At 39.8% G+C, this 20250-nt stretch overlaps 1 protein-coding gene across 3 annotated transcripts; it reads left to right on the top strand.

Annotated features, from left to right (window-relative positions):
* Positions 1–3646: 3646 nt before the first annotated feature.
* Positions 3647–19315, top strand: TRMT10A (tRNA methyltransferase 10A). 3 transcript variants are annotated; one of them, XM_087724135.1, is made up of 8 exons: positions 3647–3768; positions 6745–6947; positions 7372–7534; positions 9437–9508; positions 11556–11630; positions 13521–13670; positions 16813–16918; positions 18368–19315. In XM_087724135.1, the coding sequence occupies exons 2-8, from the start codon at positions 6748–6750 to the stop codon at positions 18544–18546; spliced, it is 945 nt and encodes a 314-aa protein (XP_087580261.1). In that variant the 5' UTR covers positions 3647–3768; positions 6745–6747; the 3' UTR covers positions 18547–19315. The 3 variants fall into 3 exon arrangements, with proteins under 3 accessions (XP_087580261.1, XP_087580263.1, XP_087580262.1); XM_087724136.1 differs by having other exon boundaries at positions 3684–3815; XM_087724137.1 differs by lacking the exon at positions 13521–13670.
* Positions 19316–20250: the final 935 nt, after the last annotated feature.

The raw sequence follows: 20250 nt of genomic DNA, 5'->3' as shown, positions 1-20250 counted from the left end.
CCACAATGGTGTTTATCTAGATGTAGTAAGAGTCAGATTCCAAATTCCACACTTGGGTACTAAGTTCATTAAAGGGCTTTCTAGTTAATTATTGAAAACTGAGATAATGTGGGTTTAAATATTTTATTCTTTTCTTAAGCTTTCATTACATGCTAAAAGATGTACAAATGTTAGCCAGCGTATTATATGTACATTTGCTCAACTTCTTTTATATTTTGTAAATGCAATGGGAATTATTGCAAAAGACATATGATTGATAAACCTCATGAAAAAATACTCTTTTAAATCTTTGCACTGTGTGGCATTATGTCTTTAAGAACTTTAAAACATATTTTGTCCTTCCTATGCCTTTGCCCTAAATGCTTTTATTGTGCCACTGTCTTATTCCTAATTTATAACAGAAAACAGACACTTTGAAACCCCTTCATGGATTATTGCCTTGTTGTGGCAAAGGGATTTTGAAAAACTATTTTCACTTGTTTGCAGCATTCCTGGAATGAAATTATAGCCAGAGTACACTCTCTGTTTAAACCTAACAACTGCACAAAGTTGCTATGAGTTAGGAAGCATAAACATTTTATCATTATGGTTGGTCACTTCATCAGCCAGATGTTTAGACTAGTTTTGGCATTTTTGATCCTTGTCTTTCCCAAGGATCTTGGATAGGCAGACATTGTTGTTTGGTGGTATTAAAGGTATTGCAGCAGGATGTAAGGCTGTTTCAAGTAAACTGCATTATTATTTGTTCACAACATTGTGAAGTCACAGCTGCCAGATTTTTAGCTGGTGTTGGTACTGAGTTCTTCCCAAGAATTTAGGATTATAGGTAGTCCTTGATTTAAAATCACAATTAAACTCTACATTTTTATTGCTAAGCAAGATAGTTAAGTGAGTTTTGCTCCATTTTACAACCTTTCTTGCCACAATTAAGTGACTCACTGCAGTTGTTAAGTTAGTACTGCAGATGTAAAGCGAATCTGGCCTCCCTAGTGACTTTGCTTGTCAGAAGGTTGCAAACAGTGATCGCATGATCCCAGGGCACTGCAACCATCATAAATATGAACAAGTTGCCAATCATCCTAATTTTAATCACAGGATCATAGCGATGCTGCAATGGTCATAAGTATGAAAACTATTCATAAGTCACTTTTGTAACTTTGTTGTTACTTTGATCACTAAACAAATGGTTGCAAGTCGAGGACTATCTGCATTATGGTTCACTGCAGAGTCAGCCGGATGTACAGACTGGATCTGACATTTTTATCCATCTATTGAGTCCTTCCCAAGGACCTGGGATAGGCACGTGTTGATGTATTATGGTGTTAGAGGTATTGTCACAGAATTCTTCCAAGTAAAGCTGCCTACTGAAGTAGAAAATCCTCTGGTTTGATCTAGCATTACTCAAGCCAAACCCCTTTCTAGTCCACAATCAGGCTTTCCACATTGATCAATAGCTAAAAGAAAATTCAAAATATGATATGGTGAGAAGGTAGGATTGAGAGACTGGTTTTCCCCATCCAATTGTTTCCAACAACTCATATCCAGAGGCACAACAAATGCCATTTTTAGATTTTCCAGGACACATCTAAATTTAATTATGAGTTGGAAGATATTGTAGCTTCTATTAATTCAAAGGTAAATTGGAATGCATTATTCCAAGGAACATCAAAGTGCCTTTTGAGAACAAACAGATTCCCATTTCCAGGATTGCTATTCATATAAATGGTACTGTTCTCTTTGACCTAAACAAGCATTTCCTTTCTATACATTTCATTTTAGTCTTGCTGGCCAGCGTTCCAGGGTTAAAGTCCTATCGCCGTCATAAATTTCCAGAGTCCAAACCATAAAACTCCTTCCATTATCATGAAATGAAGATAATTACTGTTTCTTTGACCAAACTGATTTTTTAAAAAAGAAAAGAAAACCCAACAGTCTTATTCTGCACTTCTCACAGGCCTCATTTGAATGCTTAGTGGGGGAAATGTCATTTATAAATTTGTTCTGTATATATTACCATCAATACAAATAGTTTGGCAACTAGCTTCCAGACAAGCAAGAAAACCCTAGTGCCAAAGAGAAAATCACTATGCATTACAGTAATAAGAGTGTGGATAATATCATTATGGACATGCAAACAGGCATGGATCTTTTCAAACATACTCTCACACATTTCTCTTCTTTGCCCTTTTGCTTCTGTCCCAGTGACCCTATGCCAATCATTGCTGTCCATTGGCAGAAACCACCTTGTTTAATTTCCTGCTATAAATAGCATTAGCATTTTCATCGGTCACCCACTAAAAGTCAGAGCTCCAGAGAGCACATGTTTGTGACTGAAGCCTCTGCATGGCCACAGGCCATTGATTAATCCAATTTAAGATGCATCCTTTTGATTCCAACGATCAGTAAGCGGTCATGACCATTTGTAGTAATCTGGTGATTGCAATGTATTTTTTTACAATAATATATCCACCAATCCCCAAACATCCAATGATAAAAAATGTGATGTGCCATGCTGAGTTCTATAAGAAACCTATCCATATATTAGCTCACTATGTAGCAATATTTTCTGTGAAGGTATATTTTATATATTAATTTTCATTTTAAATCTGCTTCTGCAACCTATGAAATAAGCTAGAATAGAATAACAGAGTTGGAAGGGACCTTGGAGGTCTTCTAGTCCAACCTCCTGCTTAGGCAGGAAACCCTACACCATTTCAGACAAATGGTGGAGCATTCACAACTTCTGGAAACAAGTTGTTCCACTGATTAATTGGTCTGTCCGAAAATTTCTCCTCAGTTCTAAGTTGCTTCTCTCTGATTAGTTTCCACCCATTGCTTGTTCTACCCTCAAGTGGTTTGGGAAATAGTTTGACTCCCTCTTCTTTGTGGCAACCCCTGATATATTGGAACACTGCTATCATATCTTCCCTAGTCCTTCTTTTCATTAAACTAGACATACCCAGTTCCTGCAACCGTTCTTCATAAGTTTTAGTCCCCTAATCATCTTTGTTGCTCTTCTCTGCACTCTTTCTAGAGTCTCCACATTTTTTTTACCTCGTGTCCACCAAAACTGCATGCAGTATTCAAAGTGTGGCCTTACCAAGGCATTATAAAGTGGAATTAACACTTCACCTAATCTTGATTCTATCCCTCTGTTTATGCAGCCTAGAACTGTTGGCTCATATTTAAATGGTTGTCCACTAGGACTCCAAGATCCCTCTCACAGTTAAATCCTCTTCGCTAAATCCTCAGTTGAAAATATTTGAATGGGAAAGATATCTTGTGTAACGTAGGCTTCCTAATCAGGCATTAATGCTGCAGATTCAAAAGCCAAGGGCATTTTTTGAAACCCGCTGAACTATCTTAAGTGTCTTATCAATTATGCACAGCAAAAGCACGTGCACTAAATTACATCTGGATTATTAACCAGATGTGAAATACTTCTTCAGACAAGCGTTTGTAGGTCAATACATTTAAAAAGGCAGTAGGGTCTTCTTTTTAAATGTAAAATAAAAAATAAAATTGATTTAACACCCTCCCAAACAACAAACGACAGTATTAAAAAAACGCAAAAGCGGGGAGCCGGGGAGGAGCTTTTCCACCACAACCCCGCCTACTACGTCACGAGACTGAGATAGTGCGTCATTAGTCCGCGTCGAACGGCGCCACTGCGGTCTTGGGCGTCAGGGGCGTGGAGGGAAGGGCTAGCCCGGCTTCCTGGTCCTTCGGCGGTGGCCGTTGCTCCTGGTTCGTGCGCTGGGTTGCGAGGTAAGAGAGAGGGAGAGAGAGAAAGACAAATCCTTCTTCCTAGCTCGGTCGGTGGCGAAGTCACGTTTCTTCTCAGCCTTCCTCCCCAACAGTTTCAGCAGTCGAGTCCGATTTTGTCCAGCTAGCGCTGCCTGGCAGCCATGTTGGCTGGGGCACGACGGGAGTTGTAGTCCCGCCCTGCTGCCAAAGACTCCGTCCAGGGCCTGGCTGAACCGCTCGGCTCCTTATTCTCCCCGAGGCGACTCCCGGCCCACCGCCCTTTGATCGTCTGTTACGAAGGGCCTAAAAGAAAAAAAAACGCTGGGCAAAAGAGGCGCCATCTGGCACCTCAAACATCGTCCCTCCTGTGACGTGACGAGACTCTTAGGCCAAAATGTGCGCGCTCAGATGCTAGAAAGCTTGAGCTGAAAGGAGCCTTATACCAGAGGTCCTCAAACTTGACAACTTTAAGACTTGTGGACTTCAACTCCCAGAATTCTCCAGCCAGCTGGTGAATTCTGGGAATTGAAGTCCACAAGTCTTAAAGTTGCCAAGTTCGGGGACCCCTGGCCTGTACTCTCCCAGCAAACAGTGGGGCCTGGAAAATCTGAATTAAGAGCATTGAGATCAGCCCAAGGTGGAAATTTTTTTTAAAAAATAGCTGGCAAAAGAAAGAACTAGCAGATAAATCCTCTTTTCCAAGATTCATTTCTGACAGAATTCTGGGACTTTTATTCCAACAAACGCATCTCTAAATTATTCTGTTCTCCTTATCCTTGCAATTCTCCCTTTCTTCTCTGTCACTTTACACCACTTTATGAATTATTATTGTGGTTTGTTTTTCAGGGTAATTTTCAGGGTGTAATAACTGACATAACGGTAATAATAACAGTAATAACCGAGGGACGCGGTGGCTCAGTGGCTAAGACACTGAGCTTGTCGATCAGAAATGTTGGTGGTTCGAGTTCCTAGCACTGCGCAATGGAGTGAGCTCCCGTTGCTTGTCTCAGCTTCTGCCAACCTATCAGTTCGAAAACACACAAAAAAATGGAAGTAGAAAAATAGGGGCCACCTTTGGTGGGAAGGTAACAGTGTTCCATGCACCTTCGGCATTTAGTCATGCCGGCCACATGACCCAGAGACGTTTTTGGACAGCGCTGACTCTTCAGCTTTGAAATGGAGATGAGCACCTCCCCCTAGAGTTGGGAACGATTAGCCCATGTGTGCAAGGGGAATCTTTACCTAATAACAGTACATGAAAGCATATTTTGAAACCAATATTTAAAATAATAGTACCAGGACACCTTACTTCATTTCTGTCTCTCTTATTATTTTAATCTTTTGAGGGTTCCATTCCTCTCTTCATATTCTAACTTAATAATAACTCATAGGAGTGGAGCCTGGACATATGTATTGGCATTCACAGTTCAAATTAATTTCAATTGATCTTTCGAGACATAAAACATCCTGCCTTTAACCACTAAAAACTTTTGAAACTTTCAGAATTCTATGGGTAAAGTTCATAATTTGAAATGGAAACAAAAGGATATAAAGCATCTGTCCTTCCAAACTTCATCTTTTCAATATATGTTAGAATTAGAAGGTCCAGGCTTCCTAATTTTAAAAAAAGGATAAAATTGTGAGCATCCTTGGGCTGCTGTTGCTTTTATTGAAATGACATAACTAGTATTTTATCACGTTTTACCATCTTCCCTACCTTTCCCTGCCCCCCCCCTCCATGTAGAAGGGTGGGGCTCAATGCTTCTGCTAGACCTACAGGATTGACTCCCAGACACTGCTGGAGAAAATTGAAAGTCATCATTTCTTGCAATTTAAATTGTTTCAGGAAAATACATTCTCTTAAAGTAATGGAATAAAGTATGGATATTTTATATCCTATTATTGTCAGTTTGACACAAAGCATTTGAAAGAGGTTCTTTGCAGTGCAGGTTTGCACACAATCTTTGAAAGCTGCCCCTGGTTTGTCTGCATGCTTGTGTAGCCATCCAGGAGGGTTCACCGACTAAACCGCGCCCGACTAAACCGCGTCGCTGACGTCATCAACAGGGTGACAACAGCGCGGAGACAGAAGCACGCTGTAAACCCTAAACCTAAAATTAACCCCTAAACCTAAAATTAACCCCTAAACCTAACCCTTAACCTAATCCTAACCCTTAACCTAACCCTAACCCTTAACCTAACCCTAAAGCTAACCCTAAACCTAACCCTTACCTTAAGTTGAATCAGCTTGCTTTCAAAGCGCTATTTAAAGCGCCCTTCTTTCTCCGCGCTGGCTTTGTCGCCCTGTTGATGATGTCAGCGACGCGGTTTAGTCAGGCGTGGTTTAGTCGAGCGCGGTTTTGACGGGTCACGATCCAGGAGAGGTAATTCTTTTCAATTTTTCAGTGTACAATTCTGTTTTGTTTCTTAGGATTTGGGGATTTTTCCATTTCATTGTGTCAAGTGTCAAGGCTATATTTTGCAACCATATAAACTCTTCATTATTATTTTCTTTACTGATATTTCATCAAATGGTTTGTGATTTCTCTAGTAAAAGTAATAAAATAGAGACGTACTCCAGATAATATTTAAACTGAAAATAATACAATGGCTATTATATGGTTGCAAAATAGAATGTATGATATATCAGGGTAACTAATATCTCTGAATGTTCCTGTTTTATTACAATCCACAAAATTCTGTATCATCTTTGGGCCATCTATTTGTTTATTTCAATCACAAATGTCTTGAATGTTTACTATTTCTTGTTTATTGGCATTCTATGTGTTTGTGTATGCATTTTAATACAAATTATAAAATAATGATTTTCCCCCCTTCATAATTTGTATGTTAGGCAGAGAATCCTTATATTCAACTGCTTTAGACAAGTTTTAAATATATATTTTAGGTACAATTTTTAAATAATAAATATATTCTGTTCAGCTTTCAGGCTTCAGCTTTCTAATAATCAAATTATTGTTGTTGTTTTCTTTGAAGCTCATGTCTTCAAGAATGACACCAGAAAACTTTAAAACAACCACCGTTACTGATACAGAGGAAAAGGTGAAATGTAACGTTGATGAGGTAGAAATTAAAGAATTGCCACTGGAAAAGATGGAGAATATTGAAACTATGTCAAAAAGACAAAGAAAGAAGCTAATAAAGCAGAAACAATGGGAAGAACAAAGAGTCTTGCGCAAGTATGGTTTCTTATAAAAAGGATGGATTTTATTATTAGGCATTTCTGGACTGATTTATTTTATTGCTCCCCAGTTTCTTCCATGAAAAAGTTCAGAACTAAGCCTGCGGATTATATGATGTCATCCTGTCCTTTTCTCTGCTTCCTTTACATTGGAGAGGAGTGAACAAATGTGTACTCTCTCTCATCCTGTGTGATGAAAGACTTCTAGGAAACTCTTATGACCTATCTGATTTCACACTGTATAAGTGGTTGTCTTACTGGACAAATGAAATAATAGGTTATATATAAATACCTACAAATCTTTTTGTTTTCTTCTGGCCTTCCTTTCCACATTTCAAATATGCTTTTTGTCTTCGTGACTCATTATTATAGACTCATGATTCATTAGTGAGTAATATAGTAAAGTTTTGTTTCCATTTCAGGCAAAAACGTAAAGAAAAACGCTTGAAGAGAAAAATGGAGCGCCAGTCTCAGCTGGAATCAAACAGTGAAGGGAGTGTCAGGAAACGTATGCGTAGGGATATTGTTCCAAGTCCACTTCGGCTTATAATAGACTGCAGTTTTGACAATTTAATGGAATTAAAGGTAAATGGAAATGATATTTAAGAACAAATTCCAAGTGTCTTAACTGATGGATGGATTAAAATATTATATCAAGTCATTGTCAACTCATTGCAATCATTTAGATTTTGAAGTTATTTTCCAAAATTCCCAAAATATAGGTAATCTGGAGTTAATGACAACAGACTGTGACTGTTCGAAATTACAGTGCTCTGTTAGTATGAGGCAGGGGTGGGTTTCAACCGGTTCGCGGCGGTCCCTGCGAACCAGTTGGTCGGCAAACCCGGAAGTAAGTAACTTCCGGGAACGGTGAAGGGCCCACCCACCCGCCCGCGCTCCTTACCCGGTTTTGATTAGTTCTGTGCTTCCACGCATGCGCAGGACGCATACAGCGCCTGCGTGATCCTCCAGGAGCAGCTGGAGTATCGCACAGACGCTAGTACGCATGCGTGCACCGCACGCGTGCACGAGGATGCCACCGGCCCCGTTCCAACCAAACCAGTTGGAACGGGGCGAGAAACCCACCCCTGGTATGAGGTCAGGCCTCAACCCTTCCCCCATCCAAACACACTTGCGCCTTGCAGCAGCCCTCTTTCCCCACCCTCAGGTACTTGGACCTTACACCAGCATCCCCTCCAGCTTACCCACATTTATTCTTTGCATCAGCAATCTCTCTTTAGCTCCCATACATTCACACCTTGCAACAGCACACTCTTTCCAACCTGCACACAATCACAGCAGCTCTCCTCCCCACTCAACATGCACTCACAGCTTGCTACAGCAGCCAATTCCAAGCCCATGTACACTCATGCCTCACAGCAGCATCTCATCCCCATCCCATAAGCACTTATTGCAGTATCCTTCCATCTTGCCTCACTCTGTAATACTCGCCCTCCTTCCTGCAAGCCCCTGGGGACTTGAGACTTCCTGCCGACTTCCACACTGATTTTGGGGCAGGCTCGTTGCAATCATGAGAATGTGAGAATGTGAATGAGATGTTCTCATTTAAATAACCCATGACCCTCACTTAACAATGGTAATAAGGCCTGCTAGGATTGCTGTTGCTAAGAGATGCAGTCATGTGACATTGCACTTTGTTGACCACATTGTTTAGCAATGGAAATTAATATTTGAACTAAATTCATTCAAAAGAATTTTTGGAAAAATGTTAAAAACTTGAGGAATTAATGTATAATTAATGAAGGAACAGGACCGAAGAAGTAAGGTTTAACCTAGTACAAAATGTATGATTCATTTTTGTGTGTATGCCTTTGAATCAGCATTAACTCTTCACAACTGCCTGGACTACTCCCTGCAGTTACTTTAACAGGATTTTTGGAAATGTCTTGCCCAACTAGAACCCACGATCTTCTGTTTTCCAGCCTGGTTCCTTAACCATGTCACCAGACTGGCTGTCATATGTATGTTAGTGTTACATGACAAAACTACCAATATTCTCAATAGGTTTAGAAAAAATTGTGTAAATTATAAATTGCTTGTATAGTTTAATTTTAGAAATATTGTCATTTTTCATTGCATAATTTTATTATATTTTACTAATATTTTACTAATAAATTGAATTTAAAATTAGACAAGTCCCAGAAAGAATTATGCATCAGTTAGGCATCATTTTGAAGCCATAATATACTTGGCCATGTGTACAGCATTGCTGCCCAGATATCTTTAATCAGATTGTTGGCTTTATCTAGATGATTTTTAGAGTGATGAGCTAGTGAAAAGAAAGTGAGCGAGCTCAGAAAATCTCTATACTTCTAGTATGCTTTCTCCAGGTATGTTTTAGAAGTAATTTCTGTTGGTTAAAAGCTTCCTTTCTTTCTATTTAGCGTCTCTCTGACTCTCTTGGTTAAAGCATTTTGTGATGCTTTCTCTGAAGAACAGTATAAAAACAAATTGTATTATATACAGGATGTCAAGAAACTTCACAAGCAAATTCAGAGGTGTTATGCAGAAAATCGTAAAGCACTTCATCCTGTTCAGGTATGTCAGTCCAAGTAACCTCCAAATATCCTTCTTTGATGACTTTCTTAGTGTTATGCAATACATATGAAAGATATTTTTAACATAACATTATTATTATACTTGCATTTTTAGCATATTTTAATTTATAAAGATTTCTAGATATGTGGCAGTACAAATGTCCACGTGTCAAAATACAGTTGCCATACCTATCATGAGTTTACACAATGCTGTGGATAATTTAAAGTACTGATTGCCATGGGTTTTTTTCATGCTACAAAATGTCTTAGGTAACAATGCACACATACAGAGAAAAGGAGCAAGAAGTAGTATCCATTGAGACAAGTAAAATATAAAATGTGGCTAAAGATAGTTTATAGTAATTCATTCAATAGATCTCTCCATATCTTTCTACTGCTTGCAAGTGATCCTTGCAAACCTCCACCACATCCTTAAACCAACTCAGACATTGCCTTTTGTTCTTTAAAGATCTCTCTCAGGTCCTTGTCAGCTGCATCCAGTAACTACTTCACTGTTCAGTAAATTCTTAATGTGATGGATGGGCTTGATGAAGTGAATGTCTTTTCAAAGGAAGTGGCAATCAGCTATTTCCCAAACTGTAGGCAGAACTCCAGAATGTGGGACACGGAGGATCCCCGTTTTTAAAAACCTGGTTACAGGCAGAGGAAGAGCTCAAGACTCTGATCCTCTCTTTGACTGCACAAGCCACAGGGGGAACTTGTGGTACCCAAAACTAGAACCCCTGATTTCTAGATTTAAATCTTAAATGTTGAAATGGCCCATTTATTCCCGACTTCCAATGAAACCATTCCATTTACTGTCATACAAATCTCCCTTGTGGGTACGATGGATTCCTTCCCCCCCCCCCATGTATTTCCCACCCACCTCCTTCCGCGCTGCTGGCTGGCAAGGGCCGCTGCTCCAGCGCAGGCCGGCAGAGAAAGAGAGGCAGCCCCCTCCTCTGCCTCCTCTTGCAAAGAGACTCAGCAGCTCTCTCTCTCTCTCTGTCTCACTCTCTCTCACTCTCCTCGGCTCGGCTCCTACGGCGACCCTGTATCGCTTTTTTCAATCCGGCTTTTTAAAAAGTAAATAAATCGGAGGAGGGGCACAAAACGGAATAGCCAGGCAAAGCCCTTGCTTTGTGGGTCAGGATTTCAAGAGGAGCTCCCAAGTGGGGAGAAGGAGCCTTGGGAAAGAAACGAGTTGGCTTCTCTGCTTTGCTTTTAAATGCACCCATAGGTGTGCGTTTCTCCGTTTTCTTCCCTATCGCTGGTATAAGGCTCTCGCTGGAGGCTGGATGGCCTTTCTGGGGCTTGTTATTTACACACAACACACTATAACCCCTTCTATGGCCCTGTCATTCCAAGTAGAGTCTTGCGTCCTGCGAGGGGGCCACTTCCAGTGCTCCTCTGCCACCTTCCTTGCCTCTTAGTGCCCCCCTGCCGCCCCCCTTGCCTCTTAGCGCCCCCCTGCCGCCCCCTTGCCTCTTAGCGCCCCCCTAAGTCATCCCACTGCCCCCCAGGGCCCACTTTGGGAACCACTGTACTAAACCATACCTAACCACTGTATGAACTTTAATATAGCAACTGCGGAGCAAGGCACAGGCCATATCTAGCCACATAAATGATGTGATACCTCATACAGATACACTGCAGATTTCATGGAAAAGGCATTCCACTGAGCAGCTTGGGAGGTTTTTTCTACCAAGTTGTACTTGACAACTTGTATTGCACATGACATTAGTGAATGCCAGGATGGTTATAAAAACTTTATAAACTAATTCTTGGTAGGGTTATATGGTTCCATACTTCTTATTTCATCTATAGTCTGTCTAACGTTTGCCAAACATTATTTGGGTCTTTATGTAACATCGCAGAATCACCTAAAGTGTGTACAAAAAACACCCCTTTGGACTTCCAGCTCTTTAAGTTATTGTCCTGTTTGAGGTGAAACTAAAATGTGTAAAATATGAAATGGTGGAAAAGAGTATTTGGCTGTATGCTCCTAAAAATTATCAATAAATGTTGCATGCATTTTTATTCCCTAGTTTTACTTGACTAGTCACGGAGGACAGCTGAAGGACAATATGAATGAAACAGACAAGGGATGGATAAATTGGAAGGTGCTAGCAATTTAAGTATATAATTTTAATTAACTATTACAATTTTTTAAAAATGGATCAATTTCTTTGATTTGAATTTGACGGGTACTGTCTCAACATTATCAATTGTCAGATTGCTGGACTATGAACTTTGCCTTCAGTAAAATGAAACTACTGATTTCATTTTAGTTACAACAGTTCATTTAGTGAACATTTGAAGTTACAATGCCACTGAAAATAGTAACTTATGACTCTTCATCACCTGCATGACCATTTCCAGCTTCCCTATGATGGTACAATCAGAATTCAAATGTTGAGCAACTGACATGTGTTGGTGAAGTTGCAGTGTCCCAAGGTCATGTAATCACCCTTTGATACCTGACAGACAGAGTCAGCAGGGAAATCAGATTCATTTAACAACCATGTTGCTAACTTAATAACTGCTGTGATTCACAACAGCGGTGGTAAGAAAGGTCATAAAATGAGGCAAAACGTACTTCACTGTCTTGCTTAGCCACAGAAATTTTGGGCTCAATTATGGTCATAAGTCAAAGATTGCCTCTATTTTATGATGACTGAGTGACTTACAAATAAGTGCCTTCTTCATTTTAGCTATAATCTTTCCAATATTCTATTTATAGTATAGATCTGTGATGGTGAACCTATGGCACACACACCACAGGTGGCACACAGAGCCATATCTGCTGGCACATGAGCCGTCAGCTCCAGTGCACATTCCAGACAGCGGATTTTCGTCCTCCCCAAGCTTCAGGAAAGCCTCCGGAGCCTGAGGAGGGTGAAAAATGGATCCAATGGGCCTACCAGAAGTTCAGAAATGATCTGTTTCCTGCTTTCAGAGGGGGGCCGGGGGAGGCTTTGCATTATGGGTGCCAGCACATGTGTGTGCTATTGCGCATTTGCATTTTTGGCACCCAACAACAAAAGGGTTAGCCATCACTGGTATAGTTTTCTTAGTACAGGCATAGAATGAATGAATGAATGAATGAATGAAGGAACGAACATACATACATACATACATACATACATACATACATACATACATACATACATACATACATCATAAAACAATAGCAGTTAGACTTATATACCGCTTCATAGGGCTTTCAGCCCTCTCTAAGCGGTTTACAGAGTCAGCATATTGCCCCCACAGTCTGGGTCCTCATTTCACCCCCCTCGGAAGGATGGAAGGCTGAGTCAACCTTGAGCCGGTGAGATTTGAACTGCTGAACTGCAGATAACAGTCAGCTGAAGTGGCCTGCAGTACTGCACCCTAACCACTGCACCACCTCGGCTCATTTAACATTATATGTATGTGTGTGTGTGTATCTATCTATCTATCTATCTATCTATCTATCTATCTATCTATCTATCTATCTATCTATCTATCTTTATCTATCTATCTATCTATCTATCTATCTATCTATCTATCTATCTATCTAATCTAATCTAATCTAATCTAATCTATCTAGAGTTACAACCCCCGGTATGCCCAAATATGGGAGGAAGATCACTACTTCCATTCTCTGTCCTTCGGCTCGTCACAAGAGACCATCCAGACAGAAACCCAATATTTTTACTGTTGCCTTTTTGTTACATTTGTTGTATTTGTGCTGATAAATAAATAAAGGGAGACTAGTATAGATCTATTTCAAGCTATTTAGCTCTCATCAGCTAGTCATACCCTTACTGGGAATCGAACCTGTGTTGTATTGCATCTTAGGCAGATGTGTTAACCACTAAGCCACAGAGTTCGACTCCTTATCAGCCAAGCCAGGGTGAAAGGTATCTATTTAGAGTTACATACACACACACACACACACACACATATTCAAAGTAGTGAAAAATCTGTAGTTTTAAAATAATTTATGTCTTTGTGTTTATGTCTTGAAGGATATTCAAATTAAATCAGCTCATTATAGTGAGTTGGTAAAAAAAGAAGATCTTGTTTACCTCACCTCAGATTCTCCAGATGTCTTGAGTGAATTAGATGAATCAAAAGCCTATGTTATTGGAGGCTTGGTTGATCACAATCATCACAAGGTAGATGATTAATTATAATGTGCACACATACTTGAAAAAAATATTATTGATGTCTACCATGTTTTCCCAAAAATAAGACCTAACCAGAAAATAAGCCCTAGCCTAATTTCTAGCATGGTCCTAATATGTGTGGGACAATGGGCTGATGGTGTCCAGCAGTAGCCACAGCCCACACAGCACAGGTAAGTTGATTACCTGTCCAGAGGAAGAGGCAGGTGATCCTGGTGTGCCCCGCAGGCAAGCCGAGAGATAGTGGGACAAAGTGGACAGGTGGCTCCGAGAGGCTCATCTTTGCATCTCTTGGCTTGCCTCTGGCCCAGGATTGCTAGTCTTCCCTCCCTCCCCAACCCCCCCGTGTTGGTGCCACTGCACAAAGATGAGCCTCCTAAGGCCAACTGCCCGCTCCAGCCCACCGGCTCTGTTTTTCCGTGGCCTGCACGCCGCCTCCAAATTGCCTGCTTCCCCCCTGCATCTCTGCCTCCCTGTGGTGCTTGGAGAGATAATCAACTTGCATGGGCTGCACAACTCTAGACTATGCGTACTGGGGGAGTGGGGGGACGCCAGCTGGGATAATCACCCTGATATCACGTTTCCCTGAAAATAAGCCCTAATGCGTCTTTTGGAGTGGGGGAAACATGGTAAAAATTAATGGAAAATTAAATGGGATTTATATGAATGTAATTCAGTTTGGAGAATTTGTGACTGTCCACGTATTATTAAACTAAAACATCCCTCAGTACTGATCATGGTGAGAGTCATTGGAATGTACAGTATTTTTCTTCATTTATATCCTGCACCACAGTTTAGGTATAACAAAGTCAAATGTAAAAATCAAAAACATAATTGGATAAGTTGGACTTTTATATATTATATGTTGGACAGCTGTCAATAAATCTCATAGATGTTTTTGAAACTGATCTAAGGGCTAACCATTCATTAGAATTAAACAACTTTTAATGTATTCACAATATGCCAGCAGAATTGGGGGCCATTCGCGCTTCTGGGGAAGAGTAAACCTGAGGTTACCATTGAGGAGGCCTATTTAGAACATGTCCCATGCACCTAAGAAGTGGTAGACCCTCTTTTATTTACAGGCAAAATAGATGGGGTCAGTTCTTTCACATGCCCGATATATCCTGGAGCTGCATTAATAATTATAAAAAGATTTAAAAGTATTTTGAATTGGGCCTGAAAACCTACACATAACCAGTATGAGTTCAAAATGGATGCTATCCAAACCTGTTAGGAGCCACTACATTATGTACTAACTGTAATTTCTTGGATCATTTTCAAAGACGACCTCGTACGGGGCGCATTACAATAGGCTGACCAAATCAGAGCATCAGTTCCTATCATCAAGAGACATTTTGGTTCAAGTAGGATTACACTGGCATATCAGATGGAGCTGGGTGAAGACTTTCTGACCATGGTTTCCACCCTTTTGTCCTGGAGATGCCGTAAATCCTGAAGTCACGGCAAACTCCTGTCAGGAGCATATAAAGTGATATCTCAGCCCAAACTTCTGAACAATTTCCCCTAGGGGTTTTCATGCACCTTTAAATAACGTATTTTGCGGTGTATAAGATGCACCTCCCCCCCCCCCAAAAAAGAGGGTGAAAATCTGGGTGCATCTTATACACTGAATACAGCATTTTTGGCCTCCCAAAACCTTGCCCCCTTTGCAAAAATGGCCATGCAGAGGGTTTGGGAGGCTTCCAGAGTGCTCCTGGGAGCTGGGGAGGGCAAAAATGAGTGAAAAACAGGCTGTGTTTTGCTCGTTTTCCCCCCCAGCCCCCAGGAGCACTCTATAAGCCTCCTAAAGGCTATGTGTGCAATTATTTTGACAAAAACGGGGCCCATTTTTGCAAAAAACAGGTCATTTTTTGCTCTTTATGACCCCTTCCTCCAGCCCCCAGGAGCACTCTACAAGCCTCCTAAAGGCTATGCATAACTTTTTTTTTTGACAAAAAATAGGCCTGTTTTCGTGAAAAACAGGCTATTTTTGGGAGGTCTGTAGAGTGCAAAAACTTTTTTTTAAAAATTGCCTCTTCAAAATCTTGGTGCGTCTTATACTCCGAAAAATATGGTAATATGGAGGAGACCACTGAGCCCTGAGGCACCTGCACTGACTTCTCAGGGGCTCAAGTGCTGACCTCCCAAGTTCACCAGCAGGAACTATTCATTCAAGTAAGAGGATCCATACCATTCCATAAGTAAATGAAATTTCTGTAGATACTGTCACACTACAGATCTTTATTATGGTCACAGGACAGCATATTATCACAACACAGCTATGCTCCGTAACACAAATAACAGCATGTCAGCGGTGCATTTGTGCGGTTAGTATTTCATCCAGTACACATTCTGTTATTTTAATCATGTTTATTGTATTGCTAGTATTAAAAATAAATGCCAAAGGAATTTAGTGTCTAATAAAAGTGTCTAATAACACTGTTTATAGCATACATAGGCATACGTTTACAGGAAAATCTGTAGGATGTGTAAATACGGCAAGCTGTTGAATGGTTGGTATGTCCATTATCATTTGTCATCCTCTTACTGTTTCTTTAAAAAGCTTGTATAATTTTTATGGGTTTCTGATGATCTGCCTTCAAGTCATAGTCTAGGGATATTTTTTTTAGCTTCACCAGCTGTTATTGGTTAATATGGGTAGTTTTGGGACATTATTGAAAATGTGAGTCCAATATTTGTGGAAGTGAGGTTATAGCATAGAATGGATTTGACAAACAAAAATTTGTGCACAATTTAAGAAAAAAAGCCAGTAATCTTTTGAGGTGTTTCTCTCCATATCAGCTCTGGTTCAGTTCATAAAGAAACTATTTATTTTGGTGAATAAACTTTGTATATAAGCCATGAAAATAAAAGTGAAGTCGTTTCTCAGCATTTTAGGTTATATATATAATAGCTTAATAATTGGTATCTTTTATAAATTAATGCTCTATAAAATATATGAAACATCTATATGAATGTTCTATATGAAACATCTGTAAATCATGCTGTAAAGCTGTGTGATGCATTTTATTATGCAAAAATAAGGTGAATTCACTATAAATAAATTACGTGATAATCTCAGGCAATGTAAATTAATAACAAATAGTCATTTTCTCTATTTTGCTTACAGGGAATTACATACAAAAGAGCAAAAGAACAAGGTATAAGGCCTGCACAGCTCCCCCTAGGAAACTTTGTGAAAATGAACAGCAGGAAAGTTCTGGCAGTCAATCATGGTAAGAATTTTTTTCTCCTTTATTATTGATTCTACGTTTTGTAAATGAAATTTTTATGCTTTATAATGTCAGAAGCAATTACTATTTCTAGTTGTGATTTCTGATAAATGCTGAATATTTTGACAAGCACTTAATTACTACAGCACACAGTTGTCTAGTTCTCAAAATCCCGGAGAACAGTTAATCTACCAGTAATATTTGTGTATTATCACTGTAATATATTAAATAGCCACTGTGCATCACTGAATTACTTAATGAATGAATGAATTTTATTCACAATACACACCTGTTTAACATATTTTCCTAGTTGCTCCTTCACATTGTTTAGTGCAACTGTCAGTAAACAATTCAAATCACAGTAAAGTAAATCACAGGGGCAGAGAAGCTACAGAAGTACTTCCCAACCAGGAAAAAATGCAGTACAACGTACCAGAAGAAAGTTTTGATGCTACAGATATTTTGCTGACAGTAGAAATCAGGAAACTGCTTGGGTATATACAGTATGAAGTGGTTATGATCTTATTTTTATTTACATACCCTCAGAAATAATGCAGTGGGTTTCCACCCTGCCCTCAGCTATAGCAGTGTTGGTGAACTTTTTCGGCATCAAGTGCCAAAACAGGAGAACATGCCGGGGAGTGCTGGAAACCAGAAGAGTAGTTTCCCGGTGCACATGGGCACACCCAGAAAGCTGAGCTTCTGGTTTTTTGGTGTACACATGTGCGCCGGTCACCTGGTCTTCCAGTTTCTGGCATGCATGCCGCATGCACACGCGAAGGGCAACTGCCTGGCGCGTACAGGTTCAGCTTCCCAGCATGCACACGCTCTCTAGGGAGCTGCTCTTCAGTTTCCGGCTCTCCTGCACACGAGAAGTCCATGTGGTCTGGAACCCAGAAGAGCAAGGGGCGATGGCTTGCGTGCCTGGGGAGATGGCGCGGTGTGCCACTTCCACCACACGTGCCATAGGTTTGCCATCACAGAGCTATAGTGATCATATCGCAAACAGATCTCCAAAGTAACCTGTTTTCTCAATTCCCCATAACATACAGGCTACAAGTTCAGTTAGATGTTAAAAATGCAATTGATTTTGATGAGTCTATTTTTCTTATCTGCAGTCTAGATTAATGCAGTATATCCCATTTAGAAATAGGTTTTAAACATCAATCCTCTTTATAGATGTATGATTTAAAATGTTTGCCATATTACAGAACCTAGGAAGAAAAACATTAAAAATAGTTACTTCTCCACTTAAGAACAATAGCATGCTGACTTCTTTTCCAATTAATCATTATTAATAACAATATATGTCAAATATGTTCAGAATAAGATAATTTTGTGGTTACTGCAGAAGCTTCTAATAATTTGTTTTATTATCTTTATTATCTAATTTTCTTACCTGATCAAATATTTCCCTTTTTTAAAAAAAAGTGGTTTTCTTTTTCTCAATAGTATTTGAAATCATCTTGGCCTATCTGGAAAAGAAGAACTGGGAAGAAGCTTTTTTTTCTATCTTGCCACAACGAAAAGGGGCCAAACTGCTGCATGAGGCAACTGAGGTGACTGTTGCCTCCTCATGCAAGCAGCAAGAGTCAGGAATTACTCAAGATGAAATCTCCGAAAGGAGCTAAATGTCATTGAAACTGCTATTCATGACATAAGACAGAAAACTTTCCACTTTGGATTTTTGAGATATGCTATACCTCCTTTCTTGGTTTCAAGCACTAGATTTTTGTTACCAAGTTTAAGCTGCATATTTACTCATAAAATATTTAATAGCATTTAAATATGCAAAAAGAATGTTGAAAGAGCTTTAAGTTTCCAAGGATGCCAATATTTATTTTCCTTCTTAATCTTTTATTTAATATTTACTGGAAAGTATTTTTTTTTATTCTGAATCTCACAACAGAATTCTAATCATAATACAGTAAACATTCACTTGGCTGAAATATCTATTGAAACTCATGTTAAGTATGTTTTCTTGTTTATCATTTCCTTGGTTTCATGTTTGTAATATTTGAGATCTTAGTAAAGGCGAGCCATGACATGATCCAACTGCAACTAGAATTGTAGATTAGGAAGAGTAATTTTGCATTTCATTAAGACTTTTTGTTTTAATCCAGTGATGGTGAACCTTTTTCGCCTCGGGTGCCAAAAGCACACGGATGTGCGCTATCCAGCGCACATGCATGCCCACACCAATAATTTAATCACTGTGCCCCCTATGCATGCACGTGTGACACTCCCCGCTACCCCGCACATGCACGCAGGGCTTTTGTAGAGCATGGGGAGGGCGAAAACAGCCTCCCTGCCCCCGAAGCCTTCCAGAGGGCTGAAATGTCAATTTCATAACTTCCAGTGGGTCCAGTAGGTCCATTTTTCACCATCCAGAGGCTTTCCTGAGGCATCACGTGGAGACTCCTGGGAAGAGCAGCGTGGGCGGGCCAGCTGAAAATCAGCTGGCCAGCACATGCATGTACACTGGAGCCGAGCTAGGGCAACGGCTTGCGTGCCCACTGATACAGCTCCATGTGCCACCTGTGGCACGCATCATGGTTTTAATCTAAATCCTCTTATTCCTGTGCTTGTAGAAACAGGAGAGAAATTTATTTTACATTTCAGCTTTACTGATGCAACCCAACTACAGTTTACATCGTGGACCTAGTTAGTAATTTCTGCAGTAAGAATGAAAATGAAGGTGCATCATCAGAAACATAAACCTATACAGCAGCTTTTCATAAGACATCTGACATTGTCTAAATGTAAGGAGTTACCATTGTATATCTTTCTCCCCCAAGGTTCAGATACAAAAAAGCTAGGCTTTCACAACTTCTGTGCTGCGAATGAATACAAGAATAGACTCCGCCCCAGGTTCACTGAAATAGTTTTTAATAGTTACATTGACAATATTATACTTTATTGACAACATTAAAATTATTGAATGTCCAGAAAGGCGTGTTTCCTATGTGCTATAATGTTACATGGCATGATGAAAAAACAAGTCATCTGCTTCAAAGTTAGTTTTCAGAAGTTCAAAATCACTATGAAATTCAGTTATCTTCCAAAAGCTTGAAGTGTTTTAGACAAAGTAAAGAACTTTCATATGGTTGAAGAAGTTAAGCAAATATCAAAATTAGATGCTAATTAGAATTAAGTTTTATTCTGGGGGACTCATTTCAAAAAGCTGACCAAATTGTGTGAATGGTATAATATGCTTTTAAACTTTTGATTCCTTTTTGCTCATCTTAGTCAACTTTATGTGAAATTTAAAATAATAACAAATGTACTTTCTTTACACACACACACACACACACACACACACACACACACTACCA

This window comes from Thamnophis sirtalis, unplaced genomic scaffold (assembly GCF_051295495.1).
Source record: "Thamnophis sirtalis isolate CommonGarterSnake01/CBP01778 unplaced genomic scaffold, rThaSir2_p1.2 scaffold_10, whole genome shotgun sequence".
NCBI classification, from domain to species: Eukaryota; Metazoa; Chordata; class Lepidosauria; order Squamata; family Natricidae; genus Thamnophis; species Thamnophis sirtalis.
This window is presented reverse-complemented; position numbering and strand designations above follow the sequence as displayed.

Coding starts and splice junctions, on each gene's coding strand:
- TRMT10A (XM_087724135.1), top strand. CDS start 6,748: ATGTCTTCAAGAATGACACCAGAAAACTTTAAAACAACCACCGTTACT. Junction 11,631..13,520: donor AGGGATGGATAAATTGGAAG/GTGCTAGCAATT, acceptor TATGTCTTGAAG/GATATTCAAATTAAATCAGC. Junction 16,919..18,367: donor AGTTCTGGCAGTCAATCATG/GTAAGAATTTTT, acceptor TTTTCTCAATAG/TATTTGAAATCATCTTGGCC.